Source organism: Macaca mulatta, chromosome 8 (genome assembly GCF_049350105.2).
Source record: "Macaca mulatta isolate MMU2019108-1 chromosome 8, T2T-MMU8v2.0, whole genome shotgun sequence".
In the NCBI taxonomy this organism is placed as follows: Eukaryota; Metazoa; Chordata; class Mammalia; order Primates; family Cercopithecidae; genus Macaca; species Macaca mulatta.
Window position 1 is genome coordinate 134165927 of NC_133413.1, and position 21924 is coordinate 134187850.

Here is a 21924-nt window from a genome sequence, read left to right on the forward strand (position 1 = left end):
CAGCCATAAAAAAGGATGAGTTTGTGTCCTTTGTAGGGACATGGATGCAGTTGGAAACCATCATTCTCAGCAAACTATCGCAAGAACAGAAAACCAAACACTGCATGTTCTCACTCATAGGTGGGAATTGAACAATGAGAACACTTGGACACAGGAAGGGGAACATCACACACCGGGACCTGTTGTGGGGTGCAGGGAAGGGGGAGAGGGGAGGGATAGCATTAGGAGATATACCTAATGTAAATGATGAGCTAATGGGTGCAGCATACCAACACGGCACATGTATACATATGTAACAAACCTGCATGTTGTGCACATGCACCCTAGAACTTAAAGTATAATAATAATAATAGTAATATAATAAAAGAACAGCGGTTCTCAAACTTTGCTGTATGTTGGAATCCCCATGTTGAAAGATGCCCACGTGGATGAAGCATGAGTGCTCAATTCCATGCAGTCCCCACCACTCCCTGATCTGGCTCCTGTTACTCATTCACATTACATGACCTGCCTGGCCTCTCAAGCATCAGAGTTTGCAATTCTGGGAATTCACTCAATATTGGGTACTTTTGAAGAGCTACAGGAAACATGTCTACATATCCCAAAGACATACAATACAAAGATGAGGGTGGATACAATGATATCCCAAATATATACAATACAATTCTGCAAACCACTGTATTCGTTTTACTTGGCCAATAAGACAATTTGTTCTCTACAATGAAAACTTATAAAACATTGATGAAAGAAATTGAAGAGGGCACTAATAAATGGAAAGATATCCTGTGGTCATGAATATGTTAATTAATTATGTTAATATATTAAAATGTCTATACTACCCAAAGTGACCTACAGCTTCAATGCAAATCCTATCAAACTACCAAATGACATTTTTCACAGAAATAGAAAAAACAATCCTGAAATTCATAAGGAACCACAAAATATCCTGAATAGCCAAAGCAATCTTGAACAAAAAGAACCAAGTTGGGAGCCCTCAAACTATCTGGCTTTAAAATATACTACAAAGCAATAGTAACCAAAATAGCATGGCATGGTATTACAGGATCTGTAGGGTGTCACTTTTCCACTGGAAACCTCTGTGGCTGGTGGAACCTTTGCCTGAGTTTTGCTTGGGCCCACTGGGCTCATTTTACCCACTAGGCCAGGCAGGCTACGCTCAGGAGTGCTGCTGGGCCAGATCCCATGCTTGCAAAGGGTGGGCCAGGTATGGAGTGGTAAGGGGTGTCTGAGTGAGTGCAGGGTCTGGCCACTGCATACAGCCAGGTGTGCTGGCTATGGCAGAGCAGGCAGCTCCAGGTTCTGGCACAAGCACTGGCTTTGTGCTAGGCTGTGGCTGGACCAGGTGTACAGCAAAAGGGTTCCACTGTGGGCACCAGGAAATGTGGTGGTGCCCAGAAGGGAAGTTTGGAGATGCCAGGAACCGCAGAGCCCCAAGAGGGTTTCACAGCCCTGGCTTGGAAGCCTCTAGGCCTGGGCTCCCCAAAGGGCTGCAGCTATTCTCTCCTTCTTGTTGCCCACAACGTGGCAAACCAGGGATCTGTTTCAGCCCTATTTGTGTTACAGCTCTTTCAGTCCCACCATTCAGTGGGTCCCGAATTGTTGTCCCATGTCCAGGAAGAATGAGGTATGCAAACAACTACAGGGTGAGCAAGGCAGAGAGGAGCTTCGTTGAGTGACAGAACAGCTCTCAGGAGACCCAACGTTGGTAGCTCCTTTCCACAGGTAGGTTGTCCCCATGAGTGTCCAGCTATCAGTGGAGAGGAGACCTGCAGTGGGTAGCTCCTTTCTGCAGGCAGGTTATCCCAATGTCTGTGTGAGTCTGACTGGTTCTGGGGTTTTTATGGGCTCAGAAGGGAGGAAGCGCATGCTTATTGGGCCTTGGGTGGACATGGGCAGGCCTGGAAAAAGCACCATAAGTTCTCACTCCAGGCCATGGACTCCACCTGGAACTGACAGCCTGGCACCCAGGCTGCAGGCTGGCCCTGGCTTGAAAGTGGAGCTTCACCAGGGACCCACTCCTTTCCACCTAGGAGCCTGTCTCCCTCCTGCTGCCATTGACAGGTTGTCCATGGTACCCAGGCTGTTCGTGCATAGGGGCGCCTGTAGCCCCACGTCAAGCTGCCCTCAGCCCCCCTCAGTCTCTGTCCTGTGCTGGTCAGTGCCCAAAGTCCAGAGGGGGCTGAGGCAGCAAGAGGCTGGCGTGTCAGCACCACCCTGAGTGCATGCACACTTGGCCAGATTGTGACAGTCCCAAGGCTGGGCCACAACTTTGCTCTGAAATCAGAGTGGGTGCAGGAAGCCACGAGAGGCCAGGGAAAGGAAGCAGGCATTTCTAAGCCTGTGGGGGAAGCGGGGCTTACCAGGCCCCTGAGAGAGCAGGGATACCAAAGTCCGAAGCTGCACGTGGATGGCTTCAGCTGTGACAGGGAACATGGGATTTCCATCCCTTTAACTCATTAGGGGGTGGGCTCCCACCTGTTTTGCCCCTGCTGGCTCCACAGAGCTCTGTGCACAGCCCCTGCCATGCCTCCCCTGCTGCAGCTGGCATCCTCACAGCTGCTGCTCCAGACAGGCCACTGCCACCATCACTGGCATAAAATCAGTCACATGGACCAATAGGACAGAATAGATAACCCAGAAGTAAATTCACACAAGAGAGGTTGGCTAATGGGTACAAAAATACAGTCAGATAATGGGAATAAGTTCATGTTAGGGTGACAATAGTTAACAATAATTCATTGTATACTTCAAAATAGCTGGAAGAGAAGATTTGAAATGTTTCCAACACAAAGAAGCGATAAATGTTTGAGGCAATGGATATCCCTTATTACTCTGATTTAATCATGACACAATAAATGTACGTATCAAAATATCACATGTACCTTATAAAGAGGTTCAGTTATTATCAATAAAAATTTAAAATTAAAATTAAACAGAAATAAATCCACATTTTTATAGCCAACACACACACTGCCAAGTGCACACATGGGGAAAGGACAGTCTCTTTAATAAACAGTGCTGGGAAAACTGAATTAGCCATATGCAGGAGAATGAAACTAGATTGCTATCTCTCACTGCTGAAAAAATCAACTTCAAATGGATTAAAGACCTAAATGTAAGACCAGAAACTAATAAACTATTAGAAGAAAACATAGGGGAAATGCTTTATGACATTGGTCTGGGGAAGAATTTTTTTGGGTAAGACCTCAAAAGCACAGGGAACAAAAGCAAAAACAGATGTATGAGATTACATCAAGCTAAGAAGCTTCTGCATAGCAAGGAAATAATCAACATAGTAAAGAGACAACCTACAGAATGGTTAATATCTATAATACATAACAAGCTCAACTCAATAGCAAAACAAAAAACAAAAACAATCAGATTAAAAAATGGGCAAAAGATCTGACTAGACATATCTCAAAGGAAGATAGACAAATGGCCAACAGGTATATGAAAAACTGCTCAACATAATTCATCATCGGGGAAATGCAAGTCAAAATCACAATAAGATACAACCTTATCCCAGTCAGAATACCTATTACCAAAAGACAAAAAATAAATGCTGGCAAGGATGTGGAGAAAGGAGAAGTCTTATACACTGTTGGTGGGAATGTCAATTAGTACAGCTACTATAGAAAACAGCACGGAGGTTCATCAAAAAGTTAAAAATAGAACTACCATATAATCCAACAATCCCACTAGTGGATACATATCCAAAGGAAATAAAATCAGTATGACAAAGAGCTAACTGCACTCTCATGCTTATTACAGCACTATTCATAATAGCCAAGATGTAAAATCAACCTAAGTGTCCATCAATGGATGTATTAGTCTGTTCTCACACTGCTAATAAAGACATACCCAGGACTGGGTAATTTATGAAGAAAAAGAGGTTTAATGGACTCATAGTTCCACGTGGCTGGGGAGGACTCACAATCATGGCGGAAGGTGAAAGGCACATCTTACACGGTGGCAGGCAAGAGAGAGCTTGTGCAGGGGAGCTCCTCTTTATAAAACCATCTGATCTCGTGAGACTTATTCACTATCACAAGAACAGCATGGGAAAGACTTGCCCTCATGATTCAATGACTTCCTACCAGGTCTCTCCCACAACACATGGGAATTATGGGAGCTACAATTTGAGATTTGGGTGGGGACATGGCCAAACCATATCAATGGAAAAATAAATCTTAAAAATATACACAATGGAACCCTATTCAGCCATAAAAAAGAATGAGATCCTGTCATTTGCAATAACATGAATGGACCTAGAGGACATTATGTTAAGTGAAATAAGCTATGAACAGAAGGACAAATACTGGATGACCTCAGACATATCCACATATGAATCTAAAGAAGTTCATCCTGTAGAGGTAAAGAGTAGAACAATGGTTGTCTGAGGCTGGAGAGAGGAGAGGGAGATGGGAGAGGCTGGTCCAGCTAGATAGAAGGAATAAGTTCTGCTGTTCTATTGCACACTATGGTGATTATAGCAAACAATGATGCATATTTCAAAATAGCTAGAAGAGGATTTCGAATATTTTTAACACAAAGAAATGACAAATGTTTGAGGTGATGGATATGCTAATTACCCTGATTTGATCATTACACAATATATACATGTATTGAAACATCACATTGTACCCTATAAATATGTACAATTATGTGTTAATTGAAAAAATTTTTTTGAAGAGCCAACTTTTTTTTTCAGACTCAACTTTGTCAAGATTTGACCCAGCATAAATGAGCTAGAAATACAGTATGCTAAAGTCAAAAAGGCACTGGCCTGGGTTCTAATCTTGACCTAACCATGGCTGTGTTGTGCAGAACACAACTTTTGTGGGTCTCAGTTTCCTCATCTATAAAGTAAGAGTATATCTGCCAGGGTTTTATTTGTAAACAATAGGAACTGGTGCTGGCTGAATTAAGGATTTTTGGAAAAAGATTTATTAAGCAATATAGGATCTCTCAACAAACTTCTGAGAAGGCTATAGAACTAGGTCTGGAACTTCAGAGTCAGGAACACCACCAAAAACCATACACCAAAATTGGACAAGTGAGAAAATCACTGCCACCTCAGCTGCTCAGGGCTGGATGTCCCTGCAGCTCCAGAAGCTCATCTTATGGGGACCGAGAAGATTCACACAGTCCCTGCTTCTTTTCAGCACCAGCTTCAGATTCAGACTCCAGCATGAGCATGTCTGATCAATGCAGCTGAGGTCACATGCTTAGGTGTAAGGTGCAAAGGCAGCTGGGAGTGAGAATATTTGGCATTTATAGGGCGGTGGGCTCAGCCAAATGAATGGCAAAAATCCAATAGAAAGGGGTTGGATATCTAGGTTCCTTTCTAAATCTGAGGCTGTGCATGCCACTGATTTTCAATAATTGCTGCATGTCTGCCAATGGATCACATGTGATGATTTTAGTTGGAACATACAAAAAACTTTACTTTGATAGCACTGCATTATTTCATGCATTTTAGGAAAATACAATTAAGATATCAAACTTGTGAATGACACAAAAGATTTGTACAAAGTGTGATAATTTAAAGAAGAGTCTTAATGATAGTTTAGATGATACTAAAAAAATCATATTATTCTTCAAATGACTGAGGTTTTGGAAACTGGTCTAGGTAAATGCGAATCTCTAAATTCCTTTTTGTGCCAAGTAATAGTAATACTGATGATGATAACAGTGATAACAAAAGTTTATACTTTTTAGCATTGTGGGCCAGATTTTCTTCTAAGCAGTTTACATGAGGTTTTTTTTTTTTTTTTTTTTTTTTTTTTAACATCACACCAATCTTATGAGATAGTTACTATTATTATCCCCACTTTACAAATAAGGAAACGGAGGCACAAAACAATTAACCAGAAGTTGCTCAGTACACAGTCAAATGGGGAGGTGAATTCAGGCCACTACTTTCTACCTGACGACGACATGAATAGATTGGACATGGGTTCCTGCACAATTATTGCACCTAATATCTTCAGCACCAATTGGGATTAGGGCGCAGAAGCATAAAGTGAATGCTTTTACGGTACATTTTCATGCCAAGTGGTTTGTCATCTAGAGTAGGGCTCTCATCCTTAGCTCTATTGACATTTTGGGGACTGTCCTATGCACTGTAGCAGAGCATCCCTGACCCCTATCCATCAGATGCCAGTAGCACCTTCTCCAGTTGTAACAACCAAACATGTCTCTGGACATAGCCAAATGTCCCCTGGGGACAAAACTGCCCCAAGTTGAGAACTACTGGTTTAGGGAGTACTGAAGTGTCTTAGTGAAGAGTCCACCAACAATCGTCAGCATGATGCAATGGTGTGACTAAGTTGCTCTGGTATGTTTGTGTATTCTCTCACAGTATCATGTCATTATCTGTTAACAGCAGGTGTGCTTAGCTTCTCATATCAGAAATAAATATATAGTACCAGCTTGTACCAACTATTGGTTTTCCATGCAATGTGTGGTGAATCTTTAACTTTACGGCTTGCTTATCAATGGAACAATAAGCTTCTTACTTCCCTTGAATACAGCGGCCACACACAGAGCAAGAAACTCTCTTTAAATATTTAAGCCAGTCCACATTTCTTTCCCTGACTTGGTGTTTTGTCATATTTGGAAATTTTTTTTGTTCTATGTAAACATAGGACAGATTATAAACTTGGTACACTCTCCATATTTAAATATGTTCGTCAGGATTTTAAAGACAAAAATTAAAACAATGGTCATTATATAATAATATATCATAAAACACTGAAGAGCTAAAAAATAAAAGGATAAATTATCACATAGGTGGAGCTTTCTGGTCATTAACACCAGAGTCTAGCAAGAACATCACTTTATTCTTTTTATTTTAGTGTACATTTTTGTTCCCTTATACTGCCCATATAGTCTCTGGCAGCCAAAACACCTTTTCCTTCAGTCCCTTCAGATCTATCCCATGTTAAAAACCCAGCATAAAAGCCACCTCTTTCATAATTGCTTCCAGAATCCTTAATGAGAAGCTCCCTTTCCTTCTACTAGCATCTTGTACCAGTCATTACTTTGTACTTTATATTCCATTGGGTTATATACCTGGATTTTCAACCCTACTATACTGTACATTATTTAAGGGTAAAGATCATGCCTTGTTCATCTCTGTGTTCCCAAATGCTTAATGTAGCACCTTGAACATAGAAACCATTCAGTCCTGAAATAAGGTATCCTTTTGTTAAATTAATCCTTCTCAGATTGATTTCAGATTTCTAGAATCAGAAATCAATATTTGGCAGCAAGGCATAATCAGTTGCAAACACTATTTCTGTTGTTGGACTCTGAGAATCAGGGTTATGGGGGGATCTCAGTGTCAACCTCACCATCCTCTTCCCTTATTTATAGAGTAAGAGATTTTCCTCTGGGATTTTTCTTTAGCCCTAAATATTTATTTAACTGCTTTCTGTCTCCTTCACACTTGAGAATTAATCACAATCTTTGGTATTCATTTCAGTGGTGGAGTCCATGAAGCAATCTTTATCCCTATACTCTTTTTAGCCTGGGTCAGAATTATCTGCCTCAAATAATCCCACCAAAACTTTGATCCTTTAAAAGATTCACAGTTCCCATCAGAGATAGGCTCTTCAGTAAGTCACAGTTTTGGTCTTCTTGGCTATTTATCTTTCTGAGTGATCCGTGAAAGACTGCTTTCCTTCACCTCATGACAGGCTCTGCTGTGTGACAGCCAGGGATGATAATGTGTGGATACTGATGCTATCTTAGCAGGCAGATAGCGAGGGATTATCACTCCAATTCAGTCTTGCTCCTTATCTCCCATGTGCAGAAAATAGGTCTTGCTTCAGACTAAAGCTGGTAGTTGTTTTGCGTTGAAAATGTTCGTATGTGACTAATCGTATACACAAAGAACATGCAGTTGCTTTATTTCCTGAGGTGGACCTAATCATTCTTACACTCCCACTCCACTGGCTAGTGCTGGGAGTTGGGGGAAGCTTAAATCTATCAATTGAAAGACTCGTATTTGGCCTCTTTCTGTTTAAATACAGTCATCTCACTGGGACTATGGTTTCTACTGGGAGATGCTCTCTCGAAGATTTCAACTTCCTACACTGTTTCTCCCCAAGATACGCCAATGGGAGCTAAAAGAATTCAGAAAACCCTTTCTCAACAAAGCCTGGTTTTTAAGACTACTGTCTTGCTCAGACTCAAAAATCCTAGGTTGTATTTCAAAAGCTGAACTTTGACTTTCTCTTGGGCTTTCTTTGTAATAAGCCTTATTTTCTCAAAGGCAAATAGATGTCTCTGGCTTCTTGATTAATCTTTTTCTGACTTTTGTTTTCCTGGGCCTACTTTTACCAGGTACACAATTCAGCTAGCTTTCTATATCCCTAAAAAAAAAAGAAAAGAGAAATAAAATATTGTCCATTAAGGCTATATCATTTCTAAAAACATGTGGTAATTAATAACTTTGTTAAATCTAAAAGAAAGAGAAGTCAACATTTCTGTTCTTCAGAGAGAACAAATGCTTACGTAGACCTGGCCAAGAAATAGCCAATTTATATTTTTCCAGGATTAGTTGTAGTTGTAGCCAAGAAAGTGTCCTATCTCTCACTCACATCTTGTTTATAGAGGCCACTAAACAATCCTACTCTACTTGAACTTAATCCCTAATCACAGTTTAAGCTAGTAGACAAATTTGTATTTCTTGTTAGACAGTTAAGAGATTACGTGTTACTAAAGGTGTAAAATTTGAATGGTGTAATGTAGAAGGAAACAAAAACAATTTCATTTTAGCCAAGTTCCAAGGCATTGTAACAATATACCCAAATAAGCTAAAAAGATCCAAGGTGGCCCAGTGCCATCTGTGTAACACATACTCAGATAATTTCCATATTGGTCCAATAGTGTGTAATTCTTTATTTATCTCCCAGTTTTCCTGATTGTTATCAAGGGGTAGAGAAATTATGTCCTTGGTCTACATAAATGTTGAATAGATGGCTGCTTATTTCTTACACTAAAATCTTAGACTGGGTAATTGTTTTGCATATGCAAAACTTATTATATATGATCATGGAATTACTGAGTTGTAGAGTTAGGATTAGACATTAGAAGTTATCCTTGTTCAGTCTCCTCATTTTACAAATTCATTTTAGCAAATGCTTATTGAGTACCTGAGGCCCAAAGAGGCCTGATAAATGGTGGTCAACTTTTGTTGTACATTGGAATTACCTGGGGATATTTTTTTAAAATGCAGCACCCAGCTCATCCCTTGGAAAGGTTTCGCTCTGTCACCTGAACTGGAGCCCTTTGAGGCTCATTACAGTCTCAAACTCCTGAGCGCAAGTGAACCTCAGCCTCCCAGTGGTCTTTGTAGACAGCCTGATGGAGTCTCATGGCAGAGAAGACTAATTAAACAATGTCTTCAAATTTTAATAAATTTCTGCAATCCCCCCCAGCAAAAAAATGCAGCACCTAGACTTTAACCCCAGAAACTCTGACACAGTTGATCTCTGAGACCTAGACATTTGTAGTTTAAACAACTTTTCAGGCAATTCTTATGCTCCTAGTACTACCTTCACCCTTTAAAAAAACTGGCATTCAAGTTATTCATTCTGTATCTTATCCATTCAAGATTACCCATATACTTACATTAACTAATTTGAGGAAGAAACGTAAAAAAATATGAGAACTCTCCAGAAGGCATTCACTTCCACTGGGCTTCATCATCTTATGTCTTTTGCCTCTGTTTTTCCAGCTAGTCCAACCTTTTCTAAAAAATGACGTGAGCCGGGTGCGGGGGCTCACACCTGTAATTCCAGCACTTTGGGAGGCTGATGCGGGCAGATCACGAGGTCAGGAGTTTGAGACTAGCCTGGCCAACATGGTGAAACCCTGTATCTACTAAAAATACAAAATATTAGTCAGGCGTGGTGGCAGGCGCCTGTAATCCCAGCTACTTGGGAGGCTGAGGCAGGAGAATCACTTGAACCTGGGAGGCGGAGGTTGCAGTGAGCCAAGATTGTGCCATTGCACTCCAGCGTGGGCTACGGGGTGAGGCTCTGTTTCAAAAATAAATAAATTGATAATAAAAATAAAATAAAACAGAGTACCAATGTGGAATACCTCCCTATTCACTAAAAATGTGATTTTACTCCTTGTCATGGATACTGTGACAATATTTTCAATTAAGGATAAATCATGCTTTGTAGTTGACCAACTTATCCCGTCTACCTGAGCTACGAAGGGGCACAAATGGTGACCTTGAGATTGTACAAACCTCAATTGGACCACTTCACAGTGGGCGGGCCTAAGTACAACAAGGATTATTAGATACTGTAGACAAATTAGAAAATGAATTTCATGGACTTTAAAGCCTGAGGGAATGGCTTGGGTTAAAGTCAACAGTTAGATACGGGAAAGTGGAATTTGCAGGTTTTAAATATAGAATTGTTGTGTGAGATCAGCCCCTGGTGGTCACCTCAACTATTACAATTGTTCGGCGTTTGTGTAGAGGTGGTGGGGCTTGACACTGGAATGTTCATTTCCACCAACTCAGAGCACAAACGTCCTAAACACAAACTGATTTCAAATGGCAGAAATATAACGTTCTCTATAGTATACATGGATACAGAATGTTAATCTTTCAAAAGGCTCTGTGGCAGGGCATCTCTCTGACTCTCTAAAACAAGCTTGTAGTTTTTCAGTTGTTTTCCATCAATTGCAAAATAAAGTCCTAGAAACTCTTTAGTGTAAAGAAAAATGTCCCTGCATTTTCTTGCCCCTTCCAATCTCTGCGTCCTCACATCTCGATTCTTCAGAATTCTACTCAGTGTCCAGATGAAAAGTTTTCCAGGTAAAGAAGGAGGGATAAGCATTCCAGAAACTGGTATTCTATATGCAGAGATTCAAAGGGATTAAACTGTAGGGCATGTTTAGGGGGATTGAAAATGTCTTAGTCTTTCTGAAGTGTGTGAGTCAAGAGACAATGGATACCTGAACTTTCCAGCCTAGCTAAAAAGCTTTCTTTACTTTCCACGAAGACAAGGCTACAAAATTATTTTTCACTCCAAAATAAAGAAAGCATAACTGACAGCTTCCGTGAAAGGGAGGCAGTAGGGAGTAGTGGGGAATATGGCCCTTGGGAAAGCCTGGGTCCTAAGTGAGGCAGCCTCTTCTCAGCTTCACTGTCTGGTATGAAGGAGGGCGATGCTGCAGGACTTTCTAAAGTTTCAAGAGAATTCCCAAATCTGGACTTTTATGAAAATCTGCTCCTATGCAACATTTATTGTTTATTTGATATTACTGAGTGCCTACTATGTGCTGACCTAAGCCTGAGGACACAGCAGAGAACAAAACAGGCAAAAGCCCCTATCGTTTGGAAGCTTCCTGTCTGATGGGAGAGACAATTTTAAAGATTAAGTCATTTACTGACTATATTAGATGGTAATAAGTGCCATCTCCATTTTATGGAGAAAAATAATGCAGGGGAGGAAGATGCAGACGGTTGGAGATATGTTACGATTTTGAATAAGGTGGTCAGGAAAGGCTTAACTGAGAAGTAGCACTTCAGAGCTCAGATATCATATAACTAGTTCATTCATTCAATACAATCAATGGTATTTATTGAGCACTTATTATATACGATGCATGATTCTAGGTCCTAGAGATATACTGATGAACAAGAAAAAGTCCTTCCTTTCATGCAGAGACAGACAACAGGCAAGGAACCAAACAGGATAATGTTGGACAGTAATTCCTTGCAATGAAGGACATTAACAAGGTAATGACAGCGGTAATGAGGTTAGAGGGAGGTTGGGGGGAGAAGTGGCTAGGGTGGACAAGGTAGTTGGAGAAGGTCACTCTAAGTGACAGCGGGTGGACTGAAAGGAACCTGCTGTGCAAAGGTCTGGGGAAAGGCATTCAAGGTGGAGGGGATTAGAAGGGTAAAAACTGGGAGGTGGGAACAAGCGAGGCTAAGGCGTCTGGCATGGAGATAAAATGGTTCATGGAACAGAGCAAAGCATATATGGTATGGAAACCCACGACTAAGGTTGGACTCAGGCAAAATTGTGAAACAGAAAAATGTTACAGTGACTCCCTTTCCTCTCTTTTTTCTGGACACCATTTCCTCCCCTACAGGTGCTTCCCTAGCCTCATTTCATCCCTGAGCTCTATCTCTTTCAAACTTGCTCTCAGAAAAGGATGTGACAGCTCATGTATACTTAAAAAATAATAAGGCTTAAAAGGAATTGTTCCTCCTAAAGGCATTCACATTTGAATCACAATGACTTTAATTATAACATTTGATGCACCAGCTATTTGAGTGTTGGAATATTTTATTGTTGGGGAGTATATTAATTTCCTATTGCTGATGTAACAAATTACTACAAATTTAGTGCCTTAAAATCACACACAGTTATTATCTTACATTTCAGGAGAACAGAAGCTCAAAATGGCTCAGCAGGGCTGTGCTCCTTTTGGAGAATCCATTTCTTCTTCCAGCTCCTAGAAGCTGTTCACATTCCTTGGCCTGTGGCCCTGCATCACTCTGATTTCTGCTTCTGCTGTCACATCACCTTCTCTAACTCTGACCCCTTACCTCCCCCTAATAAGGACCTCGTGATTACCTTGAACCCACTTGGATAATTCAGGATTATCTTCCCATGTCACGATCATTAACTGCATCTGCAAAGTCCTTTTTACCATATAAGGGGCAAATTCACAAGTTCTAGGAATTAGGATGTGAACATCTTTGGGGGCTATTATTATTCCTACCACAGGGCATGGCATTCTTGAGTCTATGAGTGGGGTCACTAGATGGCTCTCTATTTTCAGGTAGTTTCTGCTCATTATTTCTGTTGGAATTTTGGGAATGAAATACTTTTATAGTCTTTCTAAAGGGCCAATTGCCTAAGTTAGTTGGACAGTTTTCCTCAATCTGACCTGGTAAAGCCAGATAACACTGAATTTCATTGTACTTGTTTGTGCTTTTGAACACTTTTTTTTCCTTTAACCCAGTGTTAATTCGAATGGCAGCTTCTGGGATGGAGCTTCTAACACTCTGCAGTTTCTGAACTCTGCGGAATTTGAAAAGCCAAAGGTCTAGTAAAGTAAACATTAGTAGGAGCCTCAGTCAAGGACGTAAGGGAAGGACATTATTGCTAAATGAAAAGATGAGGTGCTGTAATGAGTGTTACACGTAGAGTCAGTCCAGTGAGCTGCTGTTTTCAGCTTTCTGGTGCTTGGGGAAGCAGTCTTGTTTCTGAACTTCCCAGCAGAGGGGGTCATGGAGCCCTGTGGGTTAACTTACGGTCTTTGAACTGCTATCCTCTCAAAGACTGTTCCTTGGTGGGAAATGAGGCAGATCAGTATTTTAATAAGACTGTGTATTAAGCCAAAGTCCATTACGGGTTCCTACTCATAAAGGCTTGTTATTTGAATTCTTCCCATCCACATAGCTTTGACTCACTCCCATTTCCTCCTTCATGTGTCTGCTTTTCTCAGCTACTTGCTGAGTGAGAACCTTTTCTAGTTACAGGGTCGCATTTTCAAAGGTCTGTTTGCCTTATTAATTTAATGGGTGTAGGTTCACCTCTGCTTATCCCATGTCCACTTTTATAGTTTTTAATGCATCCATTAAACTCAATATAGTGAGTTTATCAGGCATTCACCTGCTGAACTGCTATCATTAGCTAAAATAATAGTTTACAGTGATTTTTTAAACTAAGTTGACTTTAATTTTCATTGTTACTTACATTGCATTAGAACTAAGTTAGACTTCGGAAGAATATGGGTTCTTCCACACTTAGAACTGTAAAGCGTTATTTTAGAGGACGTTTATGTTGTTGACTTTGAATGAACATTGCCTAAATTGGAACAGGAGGTAGAAGAGTTCAGAGAGTGAGAGCCTGAGTTGGGGAACTGAAAGGATGGCTCTGGAGTAAGGATAGCCTTGGGCTCCAGTTTTGCTCTGTCAGTACTACCTGTGTGATCTTGCAAGCAAGTCACGAAGCCCTGCCAAGCCTCAGTCTCCTCCTCTATCAAACTGGGATAGTAACAGTGGTTACTGTTGTAGGAATATCAGGGTTGTGAGGAATAACAATCCATTGCCAAGTCAAGGGGTTAATACATGGCGGGCAGGTAATCAATATTTGTTGAATAAATGTCTCGCGGTTAGAGTTCAGTTAACTTTTGCTATGCTGATGAGGGTCTGTAAACATGAGATTCAAAGTATTTATCTTTGGGCTATTATAGTTGGATAATAGGAGACCAAAACATCTAAACAACGGCAGTGTGTACTTGTCATCTTTGTTTCATCAGACATAATGGGGTTTCTGCTAAGCATCAGACTTGCTAGCTGTTGAGGTGTGAGCTAGGTATCTTACAAAAAGTTCTAAGTATACATCTCCTAGTGTATAATAAAACATTATTTAAAACCATTGTTAAAAACTGAAAAACAGTTGCAGAAACACTGAACTTGTCTCTGGTTGCTACCAGGAATAATGGTCCTGGGTTTGCTAAGGCAGTGTAACAACTTCTGGAAGAAATTACTCCCAAAGACCTTATCACTACATCTGAAATTAAGACATGCTGGATCTCTGCTTTTAAAAAGTGACTGGAGGCATTTGTGTGGAGCAGAAGAAAGCAGACACCGACAGGCTGCATGACAAAGGTTGGCAAGGGTCTCTCTCTGTCTCCTTGGTTGCCTGTGGGCTGCCTCCACCTGTCAGCACCACTGTTTAAAGTTTCAGCTCCCTGAATCTCTGCATTGTAAGAATTTGTATCTTCTTGGGAAGTGGAGCCCAGTGGCGCGCAGCACACCGTGGAAGGGAAGAGGGCTTACCAGACCTTTGTTCTCCCACTGCCCATGCTTCTCGCTCAACCCGGTGCAAGATCTGACTTACAGATTCTTTCTTTCCCCCAGGGCCCTGGACGGGTCCCCCGCACCCCCACGCCCCGTCTCACTGGCTCGGGTTCAGGGCTGGCCTGTGGAGAACCCCCGCGAGCTCACGGCACTCCAATGTAAAGCCAGCCATTGCCGGCCCGCTTCCCAGGTCGCTTTTCTCTGAAAACCGACCCCAGTGCCTCCGGCTTCACAATTTGAGGAAACTGGGTCATTAGCAACGGCAACGCAAACCCAAGCGACTATCTCAGTTCATTCAGAGACTGACACCGCGAGACGAAGCGCGCGGGCGTAACGCGAGGCGCTCACCCGCGCACCTCCGGGTACCTCATCGTCGCCCCGCCCCGCAGCCTGTAGAGGGCGTGATGGAGGGCGTGGCTAGAGGCCAGTCCGCGACCCGCCCCTCCGGCCGCGCGCCAGCGGGCGGAAGTGACGTGTGCCCAGAGCCATTTCCGGCGGGCCGAAACTAGGAAGAAACTTGTAGCTGTTCAAGCGACCCAGCCTCCCCATCGCTGCTGCTGTTGTGTTCTGTTGGCCCGGGCCGCACAGAACGGTCGGGAGCCTAGGCCATGGGGCAGCCTGGGCCTTCTGCAGTGTGAGGCACGGGGCCTTCCGCGGCGCTCCGCTGACAGGCTGCGGGCGGGCAGGCGGGAGGCGTAGTGTGGGTCGCGGTCGCGGCCCCCGCCACCGGCCCTGGCCGCGGCATCATGAACATAGACGTGGAGTTCCACATCCGGCACAACTACCCCTGGAACAAGTTGCCGGCCAACGTGAGACAGGTACGGCCGGAACCTGGGACTGGGCCCCTGACGGGTTCGGCCCGCCCAGCGGTCACCTGCTTGCCTTGCTCGTGGGGCCCGAGCGGGCTGCTCCCGGCTGACTCCCTTCCTTTACCCCTCCGTGGTCTTGGGGAGACAGACCCTCAGCCCAGGGCGAGGAGGGGACGGCTGTGGGACCACAGGGCCAGGACTGGGCCGTTGCTAAATGGGATAGCATGGTGTCCACAGGACTCGACTGGCGCCTTTGCCAGCAGCCTCCATTCAGCCGGGCACCTACGATAGAGATTTTAAACACGGTCCTTGACCTCCAGAATTTCAGGATGGTGGAAAAGGGATGGGAAACAAACGAATATGATACAGGGTGATAGCAGCTCATACACACCTCCATTGTAGTATATGTGAGAGCAAAAGGAGGGAGAAATTATCCTGGGAGAGTTGGAAGGATTTGTAAGGCAGGCTCTTAAATTGGGCCTTGGAGGACAAATAAGAGTTAAATAAGAGGGAATAAAGATTTTTCCAGTGGGGGAAAGTCATTTTACAAAATTTGGATGAGTGAAAGAACATGTCTCATGAGTAGCAAGTGACTGTATCACCAGAGTTTGGATTGATAATGTTTGGAGTTGAAGTTTTTTGAGTGCGCGGGGTTGGTAGCAGATGAGCCTGGGAAAGTGGTCAGGGCCAGATTTTGAAGGGGCTCGTGTGCGTTGTTTTGTTGGACTTTATCCTCCAGACAAGATGGGTTTATCAGAGATGTTTCAACAACAGTAACATGAGGTTTTTGAAAGTTAATGCTCGATTTTTTTCGTCTGTTTTACTCAGTTGTTTAATAGATATTTATTGAGCACCTACTAGGTGCTGTGTGTTGGTCTAGGTGCAGGCAATTTGCAACAGTCAACAAGACAAAGACTGCCTTCATGGAGCTTACATTTTACTAAAGAAAGATAGACGTAAACAAATAAATGAATAAATACGTAACATAGCAGATGGTTTTAAGTCTTACAAAAGTAGTGATATGGGCTACAGATAAGGCACTGCTGCTCTGGTCATAGATTGACCTTCACATTATACGTGGTCGAGAGTGAAATTCAGTTTTCTGTTGGCGCTCGGCAGTGGCATTTTTGGGAAGTTTGGAATGGTGGTGGTGATGGTATATAAAGATTATTTATTTATTTATATTTATTATTATTATTATTTTTTTGAGACAGAGTCTCCTTCTGTTGCCCAGGCTGCAGTGCAGTGGTGTGATCTCCGCTCACTGCAAACTCTGCATCTCCGGTTCAAGCGATTCTCCTGCCTCAGCCTCCTGAGTAGCTGGTACTACAGGTGCGCGCCACCACGCCCAGCTAATTTTTGTATTTTTAGTGGAGACGGGGTTTCACCATGTTGGCCAGGCTGGTCTAAATATCTTGACCTCATGATCCGCCCGCCACGGCCTTCCAAAGTGCTGGGATTACAGGCGTGAGCCACGGTGCCAAGCTGGTATAAGGATTATTATAGTTTAGTTTACTTTGCTCCCTTCCTTCCTCCCTTGGGGGTTTAGTGCCAGGAAGTGAATATTAAGGTTCTAGTCATGCATCATGTGGCCAAGAAAATGCTTTCACTTTAATATAGCAAAAAGCAAGAAAGATAAATTTAAAGAACTTGAATTCTTGGGTGTCAGTGGCTGCCCGTGTGGCTTTTATCTTTAACTGGGAGAACAAAGCTCTAAACCTGAAGGAATAAATATCTTTTGTTAATCTTGAATAAAGGCTTTAAAGGACACTTGTACTTTAGGGTTTTGTGGCAAATCCAAAGACACAAGAAGAACAAACAATTCTTCTTTGTTTCTGTTTTTTCTGTACTCTTTTCATCAGAATAAATGTAGCATACTGGAAGAAAGGTGAGTGATGAGGTTATATCCAACATGAATATTTGACTTTAATTGGTATTGGCAAAAGAGTTTCTAAAACGTAGTCATGACTATTTAAAAATAATCACAAGACAGTTAAAATTAGGTCTAAATGTGAAATTAAGTATGTTTTTGTTTTTAAGGTCACTTGAAACAGTGGCTATTTTAGCTTAGGATAAGATTGGCTGTTTGTAGATGTTGCAAAACCCGTCTGTACAAGTTTACTTCCAAGGACCTTCTCTAGCCTAATCACTGTTTCCCTAGGCTGAGCTCCATCTGAGATTACTTTATCAGCCTTCTCTTTGGTCTCTTGCTCTTAGAATAGGACTTTCTCCTGCATTCTTCATGCTATTCTGGGGTTGAGGCTTCTGAAATGCAAACCCAACCTTATTACTGCCTGTCTCCTTTATATTGCTTGTATTAATAGCTTATTTTGATTCTCACTCAGATACTGCTCCTGGGAGGTTTCCCTGACCTAAATCTGTGGTGGTTGCCCCTAGGCTATCTTACCATTGCATTGTATTCCTCACCCATCATAGAGCTTACCCCACTGTGGTGCATTTTGTGGTTACAATACTGGCTTTGCTTTTGTACCTTGGGCACCTCTCACATACTTGGCTTTTAGTAAGTATTTGTGGCTGAGCACCTAAAGCTCAGTCAGTTTAAACTTGGGCAATATTCCTTGTATGGAAAGAATTTGTCTTTTGGCATTATAGATTTTTAGATACTTTGATGTCGTTTCCAGTAAGTTTTGATGGGTTTACTTTGGAAATGACTCATTTTCCAGTTCTGTAAGCTGGGGACAGGTGATTTAGATTTTTAAAAAATGTATTTTAAGCTAATTCATTTTTATGTGGATGAGAGGACATTTAAAAAAATGTGGTATGGGTCATGATAGACTTTTAAAAAATATATTAAAAATTGTGGATGGGGCCATTATATCAGGATTTTTCTGTAGTTTACCAATGTCTTGTATTCTTTATTCAAAATAATTAATAGTCCTTTTATTTTAAGGGAAATCTTGTGATAAGATTCTGTATCATCCAAGAAGGGTCAGTTTAAAAAATTTTTTGATAGGGCTCGGGGGTGTACTTGGGGATGTATATGCTGGGATTGGAGTCTGTAGGAGCACAGGTTTCAGAAAATCTTTGTGCTTTTAGCATAATCTGTGATGGGCGCTTTAGAGCTAGTGTCTTATTCTTACATCGCAGTTTCATCTGATGTAGTTCCTTTTATATGCAGCCCAGCTTCATTTGTCAGACCTGGTCAGTATTTCTGCAGGGCTAGAGTTGTCTCGGGGTAAGATGACTTTTTTTTTTTCCTTCCTTTTAAAAAGTTACCTTCTCTAGTGGCAACAGTGTTTTAAAATTTGAATGGGGGGAGATGTGGGGTAGGAGTAGGAGGGGAGCCCAAGAATCTCAGAATAAAGCAATTTATATTACATACTTGGCTAGTGAAGAATAAAGCCAACTTTTAATGTGGGTTTTAGAAATTTGTGTTCACTCGTGTATTAATTGATACGTTCAGGATCAGTCATTGCTTAATGCTGAGAGCCAAAGCTTACAAATTTGATAGGTAGTGTATTAAGAGACTTATTTTGAAACAGAAGAGCAAAACCTCCAGTTAGATTTTAGCAAAATTGTGTGCTTGTGTGAGTATGCATGTGTATTTGTGCTCCCTGAGAAAGAGATTTTCATTTAGCAGTAGAGACAGAGAAAACCTTTAAAAGTGTGCTATTTTGAATCCTCTAAATATTGTCAGTACAACGATCCTGGCATTGATGCTACAAAGAGGATGGTAGAGTGGTTTCTCTACAATGAGATCTACTCTTAACCCCTTATAATGTTAAGACAGATGAAAATAAGATAAGCACATACATTCTGGTTCTACTGTGAGTTCTGGCTTAGCCTGTGATAAACTAAGCTAGATGCAGGAAGAAAGCTCACCCTTGAACAACATGGGGTTAGGGGTGCTGCACCCCTGTGCAGTTGAAAATCCATGTATAACTTTTGACTTTCCCAAAACTTAACTACTAATAGCCTATACTGTTGACTGGAAGCCTCAGCCATAACACAGTTGATGAACACATATTTTGTATGTTGTATATATTGTTAATATATGCTCTATTGTAATAAAATAAGCTAGAGAAAAGAAAAGGCTGTTATGAAAATCATAATATTTTCTAGTCATTAAGAGGAGATGGCTCATCATGGAGGTCTTCATCCTTGTCTTCACATCAAGTAGGCTGAGGAGGAGGAAATACAGGAAGTATTGGTCTTGCTGTTCAGGGTGGCAGAGGAGGAAGAAAATCCCAGTGTAAGTGGACCTTTGCAGTTCAAACCCATGTTGTCCAAGGGCCAACCGCACATAATTGTACAGTTAAAATATGACACATCATGTTCCATTTTTCTTAAAATATTACCTACAAATGGGTCCAGTTATGGGTCAGTTTACTTAGATGTGAATTTCATCTGTCTTATTGTGAAGATTGCCTTAAGTGAAAGATGTAGGGACCTTTCTTTGGTTTTGGCTTACCTATGAGTAAGAAATATGATGAACTAAATCCTCTGATCTTTCTGTCATTACTTTCCTAAGATGTCTAATTTCACTTTATAGCATGTTGGAAAGACCATACCTAGAAATTAGAAGGGGGATAGCAGTCATATATTAAGTTTATGGTCTCACAATGAATAGTACATATACACGGTGAATAATACACAGTGAATAATAATGTTAACTATAATCAGGCAAACTTGTTTGCTTTCATGAACACTGCAACAAAACACTAAGTGCATAACTAGAAAGACTTTAGCTTATTAAAAATAGATCAGAATTCTAAAATTGTCTGAATGCTTTCTAATGAGGCCAGAGGACGTTGCATTTTTAAGAAACAATCTTATGTACATTTAAATGTAAATTCTCCAGAAATCCTGATCTTTAATAATTATAACCCTCAGTTACAAACCATTAGCAAAGAGGGATATATCTGTCCTTAGTTGCCATTCTTAAATTTAAATAAATGTAGGGGCAGGAAACCATCTATCTGTCCACTTAACATAGCAGTCCGGAAGGAAATCTTTATAAGCAGAACTTAGCTCTGTGTTAACTAAAGTGAAGTTATACTCACCTACTGGTTTTTATTTGATATTAAATACTTAGGATAATTTTAGTAAACTCTTGAAGGCAGACTGAAAATACATTAAATTTTTGCTGTGAATACTGTAGCAGGAAAGGTAGTATAATAATATTTAAGAAAATATTTTTTATTTAATTCTGGAAATTAGAGATGCCAGGATAAAACTGGGGGTCGTGGTTTTAAAGTGCTATGGGAAAAATAGTACTATTGTTCAGTTTGGAAGTTGTTTAAAATCTTTCTGAAATTTCTTCTAGAGTCTTGGAAATTCACAGAGAGAATATGAAAAGCAGGTTGTCCTGTACAGTATCCGCAATCAGTTACGATATAGAAATAACTTAGGTAAGTAGAGGCATGTTTATATTGGGATGGAACTGACCATTGCTTTATCACATTCGTAAATCTTTCTTTTCAATACACATTTTGTAATACTGAAATTATTCCATGTACGGACTTTAAGAAACTCTACACTGATGCATTCCACCTAACAACAATTTGTATTAGCAAGTAGATTTTTCATTCTAATTCTGATAAAAATTATTTTTAGAGTACTGTTTAAAGACTCATTTTATCTATAAAACAATCCTAATTCAAATGTCCTCTTTTTGCCTGAAGCAAGAAAATATGCCATAAAATAAAAAGTATACTAGTTCTTAGTAATTTTTGACTTTGAGTTGTCTTCATAAATTTTCCAAATAATGTGAAAAACTCTTTCCATAATAATTGGGACACATTTTAAACATAGTTCATTCCATGGTTTTTTTTTCTTCTTTCTAAAAAAAAATTGTTTATCAGATTATTTTGGTTAGTCTATTCTGTTGCCCTGGTAGTCTTTCACTCCTGTTTGTTACTCTTATTTTAAGCATAATATTTCTGACATTGCTTTTTTTCCTGAACATTTTCCATGAAAGTCAAAGGGCTTTTTACATTTAAAAACTAAAAAAATAGCACATAATTTTAAAAAATAGATTTGACTTCATTGAAAACTAGCATTCAGTTTGGCTCTTTTGTAAAGTAATAGAATACAATTCAATAAACCTCTGTTTTGTACCTTTTGGGGGAGCATGCTGGTAGTTCCCTGCTTGTTTTCTCGTTTGGCAAGAATTATTCTCTACTAATCTGCCCTATTATACATTTGACTTCTATACTCTAAAATCTATTTCATGTGATATAATTGTTTCTTTGTTCCAACTTAGAATGTTTTGTT

At 40.9% G+C, this 21924-nt stretch overlaps 1 protein-coding gene across 5 annotated transcripts in view; it reads left to right on the plus strand.

Moving 5' to 3' along the window:
- The first annotated feature begins 15359 nt into the window (after positions 1-15359).
- The window catches only part of FAM91A1 (family with sequence similarity 91 member A1), a 49308-nt gene continuing 42743 nt past the window's right edge, over positions 15360-21924 (plus strand). The window contains exons 1-5 of one of the 5 annotated variants that reach the window (XM_028852237.2): positions 15360-15696; positions 16902-17019; positions 18827-18883; positions 19771-19900; positions 20975-21059. Coding sequence is in view for 1 of the 5 variants with exons in the window: in NM_001260943.1 (NP_001247872.1) it covers positions 15625-15696; positions 20975-21059 (157 nt within the window). In the remaining 4 variants the exon portion in view is untranslated. 5 annotated transcript variants of the gene reach the window in all.